The 15,885-nt window shown below is 33.4% G+C and overlaps 1 protein-coding gene across 1 annotated transcript in view; it reads right to left on the bottom strand.

Annotated features, from left to right (window-relative positions):
• Positions 1-6,988: 6,988 nt before the first annotated feature.
• The window catches only part of LOC137932201 (homeobox protein unc-4-like), a 52,264-nt gene continuing 43,367 nt past the window's right edge, over positions 6,989-15,885 (bottom strand). The window contains exons 3-4 of the mRNA XM_068775801.1: positions 8,164-8,303; positions 6,989-7,870 (exon numbers count right to left, since the gene is read on the bottom strand). Of these exons, the coding sequence (XP_068631902.1) occupies positions 7,351-7,870; positions 8,164-8,303 (660 nt within the window). The 3' untranslated portion in view covers positions 6,989-7,350. The remainder of the gene's footprint in view (positions 7,871-8,163; positions 8,304-15,885) is intronic.

Here is a 15,885-nt window from a genome sequence, read left to right as displayed (position 1 = left end):
GACCATCTGTCAAACAATTAAAAACAGTGTTGGGTGCTATGAACGTATTTTACAAGAACGTAAAAAAAATGTTACCCAAAAGACAATAGATGTATTTTTCCGTAAAAAATAAGAGTATGTGTTGCATAAAGTGTTCCTAGAATTAAAGTGATTGATTAAAATGATTTGTATTTTTTTGTAATAATTTTTGACTTTGTTTAATCATAAACCTCGTCATACGCAAATTTCAGTAAACGCGATTTTGTTTGGAACGTATCCCTCGCGTAAAGCGGGGTATTACTGTATTTAATTTTGTTCTATGTTTTTTCGACCTGACTTACACTGCTTAGCCAGAAACCTGTTTTAAGGTAGCAATGCTCGAGGTCTCCCTGGGAAGCCTCGGCTCAGAATTCCATGTACTACAATTTCAACGGATTGAGAAGCCGCCGAACTCATAAATCGCTTGTGCGGAGGCTTCTTAGTGATTAGATTAACGGGCCTCCTTGATGAGGCCTGGGCTTGGGCCTGTTACTCGTTGTTAATGCCTGTTTGGCAATCTAAGTTAAGGGCGCCCGATAGGGCGGAACTTCGTCGGTTGCTAGGAATGCTAGGGGAAAGGGCGGAAGAAACTCCAGCAACTAGCTAACATCTAGAATGATCGAGGGTTGGAGATCCCTGTGATATATGAGCTAAAACGCATACCTGTCTAGTACTCTGTTAATTCCTTTATTGCAATATGTGTCACGAAAATATTATTGTTTGCTATTGGTGTATTTATTAAAAATATATACATATATACGTCAAACTTTGTTTATTTTAACTAAATTCTGGCTAAGGGATTACTTTTATAGGACATTGCTGCTGATAACGATACAATTTATTATATGAGAGCTAAAATCTCTGTTATCTAAAAAAGTTTCGTGAAAAAAATTGACAGTAAATGGTAGACCTTGTCTATGCATAACAATATTATTAATTTTAAAACGGCTTTTAATATCTTTGTTAATGCTCGATAGAATTAATAATTTTTTTGTATTAAATTTATTTAAATTATTCCTCATTTTAGCCCATAGACACCCACTGCAAAGCAAAGGCCTCTACCAAAATATTTATGATTGGAAATAACATAATCGCCGCGCTTTGCAGGTGGGTTGGCGATCGTTGTGTTATTATGTTACCAGAGAATGTTACTACGTATCCTCTGTATATCTAAACTTTATTGTGAGTAGTCGCAATTGTTTATATTTAATGCACAAAGTGTGAACTACATAAGTTTGTATCCCGGGAAATGAACTCGCGTCATACGATTTCAAGTCTCAGTCTCCTACCGCTGAGCTAGTTATTATTTATTACCTACAAATAATTATAATCTGGGTGCGTAAGTTTCGATATCTAAACTTAAATAACTGAAGTATAAAGTGCATTAACTATATGTCAGCTATATGTGGTATATGTATACCAGTATGTTTATACACTCGGAGACACAATTGCAAAGCCAACGTCGCACCGTACCGAATCGGCAATGAAGCAAGGGACGTTAATAATTTTAAAATCGCTCAAATTATCCGCCAGATGTTTACCAGCAGAGCGAAATACCGCCTTTGACATTTGATACCCATGAAACTGCACCAGCGGCACCACAATATCCGTGACGCACCTCTCGCTCCGAGTCAGCCGAAAGAGTGCATATACAGAATGATTAGTTATAAGTATAAAAGTTTTAAAGGGGTGAATGTATAACTCATTCGCTTTCAATTATGTACGTTTCGCCTTATCCAAAAAACTATTTTTAGGAATAAATATCAACGTTTATAAAAATTGTATAAAATAAAGCAAATTGTTTTAATTGATAAAATTGATTGTAGTTTAATATCTGTCCTTGCGGACTTCGTACTGCCAGAATTTATTGGCCTTTCGCATTTTGATAGAAGAAAAAAATAATGTTACATATTTCTTACTTAATACTTTATACAGGGTGATTTGAAATAAGTGTGAAAGCTTAGATTTTTTTGGTTGACAAATGAGCTATACTTTTAACCCTTTAAGACACACATAGGCACATATAACCGATCACCTTGCATACATTACTTGCAGTGAGTAATAAATGTCGAATTTGTTTCAAATGTTCGTTCATCATACGTTTTATTTAATACACATATAAAGTCCAATTACCAGTTATTGGTCTATGCCAGTCCATTACAAAATAAACACAAATAGTATTTCAAAGTAATCGCTTTACTTATTGATATCTTGTAATTTTTATAAGAATATACAGTCATTACTCACAAAAATAATTTGTTGTTTTGTTCAATGCAAGACTTCAATAGTAAGTTATTATTTTATTGAAAGCGTCATGGTTCATATAGGACAGGCATTTATTTACTCTGTGGCTTATATCGGAAAAGAAAAGTAGTGTGTTTAGTGTATACATTGCATTTTCCTTGTCTTTCCTCACATCTTTCTCTTTATCTCTTTTATTTTTGTCGTGCTTTCGAAAACTGTTTTGTGATTCAGATGCGCGTCTCGCTCATTTCATGTGCGTTCACGTATCTTGCCCCTTATCTCGTTATGCTAGAAATTGTTATAGTACTACTCTTTAACGGCTTTTAATATATCTATGATAAGTTTGTTGAAGCTGAAAACCGAGCTATAGGGAAGAAAATTGTATACTACAGGGTAATAAACTACCTTTAAGGACATACATTTTTCGGTAGTCAAAATGACCACTAAGAAATTTGCATTGATAATCACCCGTAATTAAGAACTTCCCAGAAGATAAACAACGCACTCATTATTTTTAACAAATTAATTTATTTCTTAATATTATGTTTTAAAAATGTTTCATTAAATTTAAGAATGACTTTTTTACTTGTGTTATTCTTGAATGTCTTTTTGAATTTGACTATAAATGGTGTTTGGTTATTGATGTAAAAGCTTCATAAAAAGCATCATTCACCCTCGAATTAATGATGATACGCTTTTATTCAAAAATACTTTTATTTCACAAATAAATATTAAGTTTTTTTTAAAAAGATTCGGATTACTATATAATAAAATTAATTGTTTTATTAACTGTCCTTGCAGATTTTGTACAGACAGAAGCTATCGGCCATTCGCATTCTAATAAAATAAATAAATAAATTTAATTTATGTTAGAATGTTAACTGTATACGAGGAGCTTGGAAATCGATATATGCCAAAAGCAATAAAACCTATAACCAATTCCTCAATTCATTAACAGTATTTATTTATGTTTAGAGTTAGGTTTTTATTTCATTCAAACCAATTCGACAGTATACAACTACTATTGTTATATATTGCAACACGAGACTGTTGCAACACAGGCTGGTTGAATATCAGGATATGATTTACTTGAAGGCTCTTACTGGTCTGGGGGTACCTTTGTTTTCATAATAATTAGGGCATAATATAGTAAACATTGTTAATAACTTAAATTCTAGAAGGTTCTCTTTTGGCTGTTTCTTCTTTACCAACCATTTACAGTCGTCGTTCTGAGTTAGCTGGTCTGTCTAAAACGAGATTACCTCTTCTTCCTATCGGTGGGCTCTACGTGGTAGATTTTCTTACTCCATCTGCTGCTACAAACAATCACTTTTAAAATATGATAGCTGATATAGTCAGTGCCACTTCACCTTATCGATTATAACAACTAAGTGGTCTATAGTTCTTCGTCGAATTTCTTCTTCATTGATTAGGCCTTTCGGAGTAATTTCAAGCATGGCCCGCTGAGCTATAGCTTTGTAATTTATAGTTGGTGAACCTGACAAAACCAAGACTATATCACAATATCTAGCTTAAAACAGAAGTTACTAGTACAAGAAGCATCGACCACGTAGTAACGTGTTTACTGTATTTTGTCCTTTTTTACTTTCTACAAGTGTCAACATATCATATGAAAGCTCTGGGTTTTTGAAATTCACCATATTTCAGGGCGAGGGGATAAAAAACACCGTGCAAGATTATTGGAAAGCTTGGACGACATTAGAGTGTAGTGGGAACAGCTTATTACCTACGGTTTAGCGTATATAGCACAGAAAATGGTCTCTTATTGGTTGTAGGTTAGGTAGGTTGTTAGTAACGAGAAGTGTCAGTGGGCAGGCCATGTAGCGTGGAGAATAGATGACAGCTGGGGCTTTGAGGTTCTGGAGTGCAGGCCAGCCTGGCAAGCAGGTAAGATGAGAGTGACAGGCAATCTTACAAAAGTCATCGAAAGACGGTGCCACGTTAAACCGGTCCTATTGGAAATTTACCGGAGAAGCCAAATGTATATTCTTATCATTTTCTCTATAAGGAATATGATAAAGTGTTACCGTATTCAATAAGAAAGTCTTGCTTAAGTTAAGTTTAAGTAAGGATTAAAACCATTATGAAAAATAAATAACAAACAAGTTTAATTTTAATGACGTTATATTTTGATTCAATAAGTTACTCACATAACATACTTTTTACAACTTACTGTGTGATAATTCAATTTACAAATATTTATCACGTCACTTTTCTTTCTGTAAATATAAATAAAACTTAATTATTTTGTACCTAACATATCGTTTCAGACTACAATGTACATTTAATAAATTATCAATATGTGAAAAATGTTATTTAATTTATTCTGACATCTTTGATTTTTTTAAATATGTTTTACCTTTCAATGAAATGGCATAATTAATTGAATTTATAACAAAAATGGAACCATATGATTTGCATTAATCTATTGATACAATAAAATTACATTAATAAACGTAGATAATTTAAATAATAAATTTTACAATAATGTATTTGCGTACATTCGATATAATAGTAAAAAATTCAACTTTAAAAATGCGGAGAATACGAAACTTTTTTTTTGTGAATTAAAAGTGTAAACAAAATAAATAACTAAAAAGTAAATTACGAGAATCTTAGACATTTATATCCTGTGCTTAATGTATTTTAAAACTTTATACTTATAGTAAATATTGTATAATCTTATATTCAAAATAAAAATTGACGTTCTAACAAAAAATACGAAAGTGCCATTAAACGTTCCTATATCTAGGCGTATCGTATTTCAATAATTACGGTATTATAATATGTACACTAATGTTTAAGAGATAGCTTGTCAATAATTTTGGTCGTAAAGGAAAGTTTGTTTCAAAATGGTTTTATAATTAAATCGTACAGAAATAACAGATATTACAATTTATCAATCTTAGTTTTAACTCTGCACTCGCCCCATTATCATAACACTGTTCACCTATAAAGTTTAAAAAAAATTTTATGTTCTGTATTTAATAAATAATATATTAATGGTCTTTCCTTACTGAATGCGGTGCTACACAGACTTTTGAATAACAATCTTGTGTCACAGTGACTAAGAATATCACTGTTATATATCAGGCGATTCCAAAATATAATTAGCGACAAATATTTAAAACTATGTTCGAAATTCAAAGACGCTTCGAAATTTGAATGCTATAATGCACTACTTTTGGCTAATGACTAATCTTGCCTCGGGTGATTACATTATTTTTTACCAGCATTTTCAAGCCGCCATGCCATACTTTTTGATAGTTTAGTTGTATGCTCTATGGAGTGACTGGACAGAAGGATCCTCGTCAAGAGAATTTGTTTTGAGTTGTCACTAATAATGCGTTTAACATACAGATACTAAGTGCCCAATGGGGTTGAACCAAAGCTTGATTAGTTACTATAATTGGATTATAAAATATAAAGAATGATAGCATAAAAGGTCAAAGTAAGTTACACAGGGAATATTATATATAGTGATAGACATCAGAAGGTATTGTGTGAGACGAAGTTATATTAATAATAAAACTGCGCAGTTCGTTTTCTATTACAAACAATATCGTGTGAGGCTGTACACGTGGTAAATCACATAGTGCGCGCGCTTTGCAAAAAATACCAATAAACCAACTCCGCCATATTGTTTCCGCTAATTGGCCGCCTTATCGGTGGTTGCGCGTTTTGCATTCATTAATTACTTACTTTTACGACGCAAGATTGTATTTCAGAATAATGCATAATTTTATTTGCTTCACCGCTTATATTTATATTGATTATTTTAGGTGTAACTAATTGTGTAAAAAATTGTTGGACATACGAAAAACAATCGTTCGATATGTAAATAGTAATGTGATATATACTCTTTTATGTTCACAATTTTTGAACATAATCTTTTTAAAGAGGACTAGATAATAGATTTCTTAGAATTTCGCTCCTGGGACATTCTAGTGTCTTCTGTTCATGACCTGTGTATGTTACAGCATGTTACATAACTCATACAAAATGCATGCCTATATGAAATAGACTTTAAATCGTGAATGGCATTCCTCTTAAACATTTTGGATTCTACATATTAGTGTTAGAAACGGTCTGTAGAGGCTACCGCTGAAGGTTATCGGGGACGGAAAACTTTTATGCTATACTGAACTATGTTTTTAAGGCGCCAACGGTGTTAAATTATAGTAAACTTTTCGCACAAGTTTAAATAAATATAGAGTTCTTTTTGAGTAGTAATAAATACTCAACATTTCACAACGAACCAAAATAAAAAGTAAAAGCATGCTCGTCAAACAAATCGACTGACGCTTGCGACAATTCACATTTGTATCTATAGTTCACGCCGGTAACTTAGAGTAGCTTAGCATGTGGACGTCCTTCGTCAAGAGTAGCGACTATCGCATAACAAATATACGTCCAAAGAGCTTGAAAAGTTAAAACAGAGATATGTGACATTAGAGTGAACTACATATATATGTTGTCAGTGATGTTTGGTTAAAATATATGATTTTATTTACCAAATTATGTTCTCATTTGTATAAAATTATTTTGTAATGAAGCGAATGCAGAGTTACAAATAAAAAAAATATGTCTATATCCAAATCGTAGCTTTAAACACATTAATTATTCGTATCTATAGACATTTATAAATATACATCAAAGTATTACGACGTGTAAAACATAAGTTTCAGTAAATATTTAGGTTTTGGTCATACGATAACAATAAAATCTATAAGTAATAAAGAAAATAAATTACTGTAAGTTCAACAAATAAGATAATCAAATTATTGCCCCAAATAAAAATAAAACAAACACATTAACAGTCAAGACGAGAATAAATACGGTGAAATGCTATTTACACTACGATCTATATATTACAAAATTCCTACGTCTAATATTCACACTGGATATGTTAACTGGTACCTATTAGTCTTTATTACCGAAGCACTAATAACATATAGTAATATTAAAGCAAAGGAACATCCCATCAAATGCCTGTAGTGATGTTGTTAAAGATAAAATTAGATCCGAGAGCCTCTGTAGCCAAATCTAATTCTAGATAAGTCATTTTCACGTGTTAAGTAGGGATTCTATGCTAAACGGATTATGTTTCCTTGTGCTCGCGTTCCTCGACAGATCCTGTTCCGTGCCGGGAGCTGTTCCGCTGAGATCTAAGGAGACAGCTCTACCCGAGTCGAAATCGAATTTCTCGAAACTAGTTCCGCTCGCTCCGAACTGCTTGAAGAAAGACGGCTGTGGCTCCGGGATGGGGCTGAAGTTCCTCCCCGAATGCGCATCAGACGTTGAGCTATCTGAATTGTTGATGGCATCAGTTCCCGAAGGGGCACGGAGTCTTCCCGATAGTGAGAAGTCTTCCGGACCGGAGTCGTGGCAAGAGTCTCCTCCTACAACATCGATCATGCTGTCTTCTCCTTCAGCGTCTCCATCGGAGTCGGAGTAAAGCCCGCTGTTTCTGTGCTGGGCCAGGTACTCCGCTTTCAGAGCTTCCAAGTCGACCGCGATGCCTTTGGCCCGAAGTTTCCTTGCTTGCCTCTCTAGCGCTTTTGCCAATTTCTTTCTTCTTCGCGCCCTGACAAGAACATAGGGCCTAATAAGTATAGAATCTTATAGTATTGGCGTAAAAGGTAGTGTATTTTTTTATTGCAATTGATTTGTTTCTAGGAAAATACTTTTTACTCTAAGAATGAGCCTTACTTAAAATAATGAATAATAAAATATTAAGCATTGTCTTATTTAGATTTTTTAACAGTTTTTCATAGTTTAGTACAATAAATGGTACATCTAAATAGCTTTGTACTTTTACATCCGAATGATGATTTGGTACTTCAATTCGGTGATGGTATTTAGATGCAAGTGGGTCACCTCTCGCGGGCGCGGAGCTCGTGTGGCGGGATGGGTTCCCCGGAACAGGACTGCGGGTGTGCGTTGTGCGCCGGCCGCCCTGGGCCTTTCTTCGTGTGCTCCTTTTTACGCCACTTCGCGCGTCGGTTCTGGAACCACACCTGTTGAAGAAGATAATCTTTTGTAACCTTTCAAATGTAGTATACTCCAGTAATTTGAAGCGTCAAGTATAGTTGAACGATTATTATTTAGAATAATAATTTTGACTAAGATTTTACTCTTTATTATACTATATTACTATATATATGTAGAATTTTATCTTTATCCTCATATATAAGAGTGATGCGTAAATGTTAACGTATAACGCTAGTCACCCGTATCATAAGGATACTGATCACCCATATATGAAGAGCGCGGATAGGGTATAGGGGTGGCAGTACAGTATGTTCTGTTCAATTAATACCGCGCTCTCAACCAAAGTCACTATGCCTTTTCGCCAATGTTGTACATGGTTTATAATATTTTTACGGATTAGATAAATTATGTCCAAGTCGATAATGATATTAATATGTCCACTCAATAATGATGGTATAATTATATGTAACGGACTCAACCGTGGCCTTCGAATACGACCTTGAGCTTTACTACCTAAAATGTTGGTGTGGGCTATGTGCCCGCTTTGCTCCGTCAACCCATAAATATAAATAACAAATGATACAATCGAGGTTCGGCCTCTGGTACCCTCGAATCCGGATGCTAGACGCGTTCAAAGTGACAGCCCAAACTGAATTCCGCTCCCAGAAGTTGATAGCGCTGAGATTAGGATCGTGAATTTAAAACGTCGACATTTGCCTGGACATTTAAGACTGTAGCACACGTACTTAGATTCGCCAGGATGTCTTTCCGAAATTACTGGCGATGTCAAAGGTAGGATTCCTCTAGAAGTTGTATAGGTTAGATTAAAGCTAATCCTTAAGCCAACTTCAGCGCAAAACGAACAAAATGTCACTTTGTTGCGGTAACCATCGCGTTGAGATGAAACAAAATTTTTCATCATCGTCATCATGTCCTAGACCATTCCACTTCAGATGAGCAATTTTTCGAGTCACGTCGGTCACCTTGGTTAGCATGGCGAAGTTCCTAATACAGCCCTGCCCATAGCAATGGGAGCAGAGAGTACTTTCTCATCGTAAGCGACCACGTCTACAATCTATATGTCATCATCGACAATACAAAGACCTTTGTCTTCAGAATTTAAATGGCGGAATTTGTCACTAAAAAAATTTATGTATAGCTAAAATATAGTATAGCTGAACTCCCTATCGTTGACTAATATTATACTAATGCAGCGATCGTCTTGTAACTTCTCTTAATGCAAGTGGGGGGATGGAAGGCGTTAATAAAATGCGCGAAGACGCGCCCGAGTATGCAAAGTGGGTTCGGATTGAGACGTAAAGTTGGTCTGCGCGGGCGCATGCATAAAGCGGTGGGATCGTGAGCACGCATTCGCTGCACGCCCTGACGAAGACGTCTCGCATTATGCTCGAATGTCTCGTAACTTTGCTTATCAATATTTAATCTGATATGCGGATGGTTGCAATTAAATTAAACCCGCTTAGGGTTGCCTCTATTTTGAAATGTATATTTTGTAGGTTTTTAAATACGTTACCTCATTGTATAATAATAGACAAATTTTCGTTGATGAAATTATTATAAATAGAATATTCTATCATAATGGTAATACTATTTATTTGATGTGTACACATATGGGTGTATACATTCTTGCAAATGTTCATACGTCTAAAAATATAGGCTTTTTATAATACAACTTTCTGTTATCAAATACTATCGAATAATGTCAACGTTCCTGCTTTAAGGAATTTAAAAATAAAGTCGTTGATGTCAAGTTAAATATGTATTATGACATGATTTATGAGTATGTAAATAATATCAACCAGATTTGATAAGTTTAACTCACATATGTACACGGGATGTGGTTGAGGCTATAGAACCAGCTACATCTAATTGGCAGAATTTGCAAATTCCAGCCAGTAAGGTAGATAAATGTAAAATTCCCGGATAAAAATGATTGGAAGGTAAATATAAAATGTCAGATGTTCGTCTTACACCTATCAAACAGGTTAATCAGCCCTACCTCATAACCAAGCCATTCAGCCAGCAGAACAGATAACAAAAAAAATTAATTCCCTATAATTCAGTGATTGCACAGAGAACATATGTGCGACATAATTTTACGAGCGACCCATCGCGTTTTATGGCAGTGGATACATTTAACGATATCCCTGCTCCTGGATTAATTTAATAAATTTTTATTACGACATCTTTTTGATGTCGGCATATCATATTATAATTTAAAACGGCTTTGCAATTAAATGTGGGCAATAACAACAGAGCGTTTTTTTTTTCGTTAATATTCTTTATCACTTAGATGACATTAAATTTGCTTTTAATTTTTTTTCGAAGAGTTTCTGCCTCTAAAATTTTTTAATTGTGTTGTTAGCAGTTTTTTCTTCTTAACATAATTTATCTATATTTTATTTATTAAAGCTATAAAAGAGGACACAATTAAGTTCTGTTTATTAAATAATAAAATTTCTTCTAGTAGATCTAAAATTGAAAAAAAAAACAGTGTAACGTTTTAACTGATTTAAATATCTATAAAAGATTCCTGCGTACGAATGAGTCTTTCGGCGATATTTCTATAACCATGCGGCATGTTTGAAGTTTGGGACTAAAAATATACCTTCTGCCAAGAAGAGGTCAGCTTAGAACGGATTTTACGAAATTCCGTCCCCAAAAAGAAATTGATAGAAGGTTTTTTGGCATGTAAAATGATTAAGCAAACGCAAAGCAAGGTATCACTATCGTATAAAGAAATAAGTTTGTGTTAGTCTATCACGTATTAAGCTACAATTCATAGATAAGTTATGAAATGTTCGTGATAATCAAAAACGTTAAAATTTAGTCTGTAGTATAATATTAATCAATCAAAAGGATAAACATGTATGTCACATGTTCTACGGCCGCAAACAAATTAGGCTTGCCTAACACCCATGTCATGGCTTTCTTCAAATAGAACAATACCAACTCACAAACAACAGCTCTATACATTATTCAAATTAAAAAATCGATTAGGCCGTCGCTAATTTCTGATTAAATTAATGGAAGTGTTTGCGTAATTAACATATACAAAGAGAAATAAAATATTTTTAATTGACGTTCGTTTTATAACCCGAGTTCATTTTCAATAGATTGTGCAATAATTACTCATTTTACGACTTTCGCTCGCTGTAATGTTTTAATTTTTTTATTGTTTAGATAAATTAATGTTATTGCCTTGTACTTCATTTATTTAATGTTTATTGCAAACATCGCATAAAACAAAAGGTTATGAACTTATTGTCTTCTGACATTCTCTATCTGTCAACAATTGCAAGGGAAAACCGTTTTGAACAAAATAAAGTTATCAACACGATAGATTTTATATTATATGGATTGTATAAAAGTTAGGTTTTACATTAGACAATAATGCGTAATAAATAAATATTATTTATTCCTATCAATAACTGTTAGATCAAAATATGTTTAATCTGTCATTTCTCTATTATTTTTTAAATATGAAATTAGATCAAATTATATTTAACCTGGCAATGTTTTTTTTTTAATTATTCACAATCCTTCCTTATAAAGGAGGTAATTACAAATGTTTTATGACAATTATTTATTACTATACTTTATTACTATCTAGAAATTAACCAAGTTGAAGAGGGCGATAAATTTACTTCATATAACAGATATGTGTGCAGAAAGATCGGTTATTTGCTATCAATTTACATGTTTACTAAATTTAAAAAAAAACATTTCAGGGCATTAAAATGTTATGATGAATAAAAATTCTGATCTTTATAATCCCAATTTTTTTTTGCAATAATCAATGTATTCTATAATATAAAAATGAAATGGTAAAATGTATAATATTATTGTTTATTATCTGTCAATGCAGCACTGTGTTCTGCCAGAAGTTATTGGCTTGTTGCCTTACAAAAGATAAAATAAATGAATGTAATATATTTTTTTCAGAAAGATCACATAGTATAGATCGATAGGAAATAAGTAGGCTTTAAATCTTTTTGCTGGGTGATGAACCATACATTTATTGCCTTATAGCTTTTACACCTATAAGTAATCGTCATACAAAGTGTATGAAAATGTTAGTCTGCTCAACACCACATTTACAAATGAAATGATTTGTCTTTTTGAAAAAATACGAAAATAATAGGACACAAACATACAACACATAACGCTACCAGTAAAGAAGAATTATATGAAATAATATTAAAAGGCAAAACCGCAAAAATTATTTAAAAAGAGAACTTTAATCACAAAACAAAAAAGGTAATCGTTAGCTTTAATCAAATGCCTTTGCCCGCGCTAATCGAAATACATTGATTGCGGAATAGAAACACACGGGCCGCTGGTAATGGCCATCGGTGGGTTGTTCCCTCTTTTAATGAGGCACGTATATTGGAGCCCCCATCCCTCACACCCCACACCGGAGCCTCCGCCCTGGCGCGTCATTAGTACGCGGATCCCGGGGGAGCTTCCAACGTTGTACTTGTCGGCTTCCCAACTTTGTCGAAATGTGATTTACGCGGTAACTACAATAGTCTGCGACATCTTGTGCATCTGCAAGTTCTGGCATTCAGTTTGTTACACGGAAACTTGTTATAGAAAATCTTCTAGTGTCTAGAACCCTTTCGCTCCGTGAACTCAAGTCAGACGAAGATGTAAAATCCTTAAGGCTAACAGCACAAACATCTTCGAAACAGCGCAGTAGTTAATCATGCACAATAAAATTTACCTTTTGTGTTAGGAGTCAATGTGTCGTACTCCTAGCCCTTAACTTACAGTAGTTCAGAGTATTAACACCTAAACAAAAATGTTCAGGGTTTATGACTCGATGTAGACGCATCGGAGCATCTATCTGAACAGCCTAAAGCAAAAAAGACACAGGTATAATTGTCGGAAATAGTATTAGTAAGAATCGAATCCTGAAGTCAAAAAAAGTATAATTTTTTTTAATTATTTTGTTTTTATATCATACAGTTTTATTATTTTTTACTGTTTTGTATTGGCAATCTATCGGAGTATGGTATAATAAAGAACTCTCTACTAACTGGAATCCTGCGTTCTTTATTCTAAGTCATCCTCTTCGAGTCGATGTGTCAAATCATATGCCGTGTACGATGCTAAGCAAAAGCCGTAAAGACCATAACCGATGGTAGAGTATTTAAGCTATCTTAACGATTGATATAGATGTCTAAATACTCAACACTATGAAACTGTAAAAAGGCAAACATACGTAAAATTTGTAGCCGTAATCACAGATGTATTGTTTATCTTTTAGAGTACTTGGTAATCGGTAGATACGGATCTCTATAGCAATTATTACAGTGAAAATAAAAGGGTAACAAAGTGAATACTGAACATGCCACCGGTGCTTTAACAGAACAACGATCGATTACATATCAAGTTATAGTTTACTGGAATTCCAGATGCTAATAGACACATAATACAGTCATTCATAGACAAAAATCATTAAATATATTAGTCAGATCGTAATTTGATACGAGAATCAGATATTCTTTTGCACGGGTAAACTCAATTCTATTTGATAATCAATGGGGCAGTTATATGTCCAGCACCAGTACGTACATCTGATGATGAAATATTCAATTACAAGCAAGCTGATGGAATCTGCCTATAGAGATATATCGCCAGTTGCTCTCCATTTACTTGAACTAGCTCTATTAAAAACTTTTTGTGTAAATTAGAAGGTTTAATTGGAGACGTGCACGTTTCATGTTTTTATAACAGTTTTGCCATCCGAAAAAACTAAAGGAAACTTAAAAAATAATTTTCTATTAAAAATTCAAAAATATTTACATAATTATAACTTTCATAATTGAATACATAAAATAGCTTTTAGCATAATAGCAATTTATAAGAACAGAAAGTATCAAAATCCGCGTGATTGTCTACCAGACGTCTTTCCTACTTAAGGTTCAACGCGACATAATGTAATTCATACGAAAACCATTTGTTGAAATCGTATCGCGTACACAATTGACATTTAGTAGGGTAACCATGAGCTAAAGATGTCCTCGGATATCTAAATCGATTTATTTGGAGAAATATTTACATTCCCCCACAATAAAGTTTGACAGTGTCAGATGTCAGAATTCTCTTTATCATTCTAACATCGGATTAAAAATATATAAATAATACTTTACAAAAAAACATACAAAGGTTGCTCTGTTATAGGTGCAGAAGCTATAAAAAAGTGTATGTATTTATTGTCAATTAATATATAGTAAGTCCTATCGATAAATCAATAGCATCAGAAATAATAAATACCGTAATGATAATATTGTAAAAATAACTTCAGTAAATAAATTAATGTAACTAAAAAAAATAAATATATTTTAATAATCTATTTATACAGGATAATTGGAAATAGGTGAAAAAGCCCTTGAAAGCTTTTATACCTATATCCAATAACCTTGTATGTGTAAAAATTTATGTACGAATATATCATTGTGAAAACCCCTATTTGAGTCAAGTAATATTTAATTTAGTACCTAAATGGTAAACCTCATATCTCTTTATATAATCATTGAAAAGTATAATTTCGGATTCGCTGTATATTGTTAACATGGGCAGCGATTTCGTTTTACATAAACAGCGACATCATATCATTGAATATACCTGTTGGAACAATAAGTAATGTTAATGTTTCCAATTATTTTATATCGAATCAAGAATGAGGAGATCCGTAGATGGACGAAAGGAAACCGACATAGCGCACAGAACAAATGGCCGCTGGGATCTGAAGACTCGAGTCTAGATACTCATTCACAAAGAGGGCAGACGATGTTATTAATATTGTCGGAAGGACTACTTCCAATCAGCGTTATTGGAAATCTATGGGGGGAAAGTCTTTGGTCAGTAGTGAATGTTCTACGTGTTAAATGATGATGGTGATGAGTGTTTCTAATCTTTTATATAGTAAAACTAATTCGCGATATAAATTTTTTTTGATGAAATTTGATTGTGATGAAATTTTATACACGAAAAAATCTATAGAGACGAAACGTTTAACTTTTATTTAGATTATTATTTGCATGATATCAGATTTTTATCATATCTGGTATTTTAAAATATAAAGTTGCACATTGAAATTGTGTATTTTTCTCACGGAAAACATCTCTCGAGCATAGGAATGTTAGCTAAAGCCACCATGTGGCAGTAAATAAGAAAGCGCCCCTACCCCGACGTCGACGGTGCGTTACATTGACTTCTATTTAGGTATTATTTCCCCTTGTCGGGGAAAAACGATTTCCTTTTTCCCTGTTCGTCGAATTTGTGGCGGGTTTACGCTGAAATTATTCGCATAGATATAGACCATTATCTGAACACGCTAAAATGACTCTAACGCGCTATTTACTATTAGCAGCAATTACTATTACTAAAAAGTAAGCTAGTAGACAAAGTGTATAGTGCAATGGGCACGCAGAGCAATTTAAAAATGTTTCTGGTATAAAGGAATTAATGATTGCTACTAGTAACTACTAGTCATTAATCCATTTCATAAATTATGTAAGATATTTAAATTTGCTCAGGTGATACAAAGTTTGAAATTGACTTTTAATAAGTGACTAT

The sequence above is a fragment of the Battus philenor genome, unplaced genomic scaffold (assembly GCF_028537555.1).
Source record: "Battus philenor isolate CCGP_79_NKW_IND1 unplaced genomic scaffold, ilBatPhil1.0.hap1 SCAF_9, whole genome shotgun sequence".
Taxonomy (NCBI): Eukaryota; Metazoa; Arthropoda; class Insecta; order Lepidoptera; family Papilionidae; genus Battus; species Battus philenor.
This window is presented reverse-complemented; position numbering and strand designations above follow the sequence as displayed.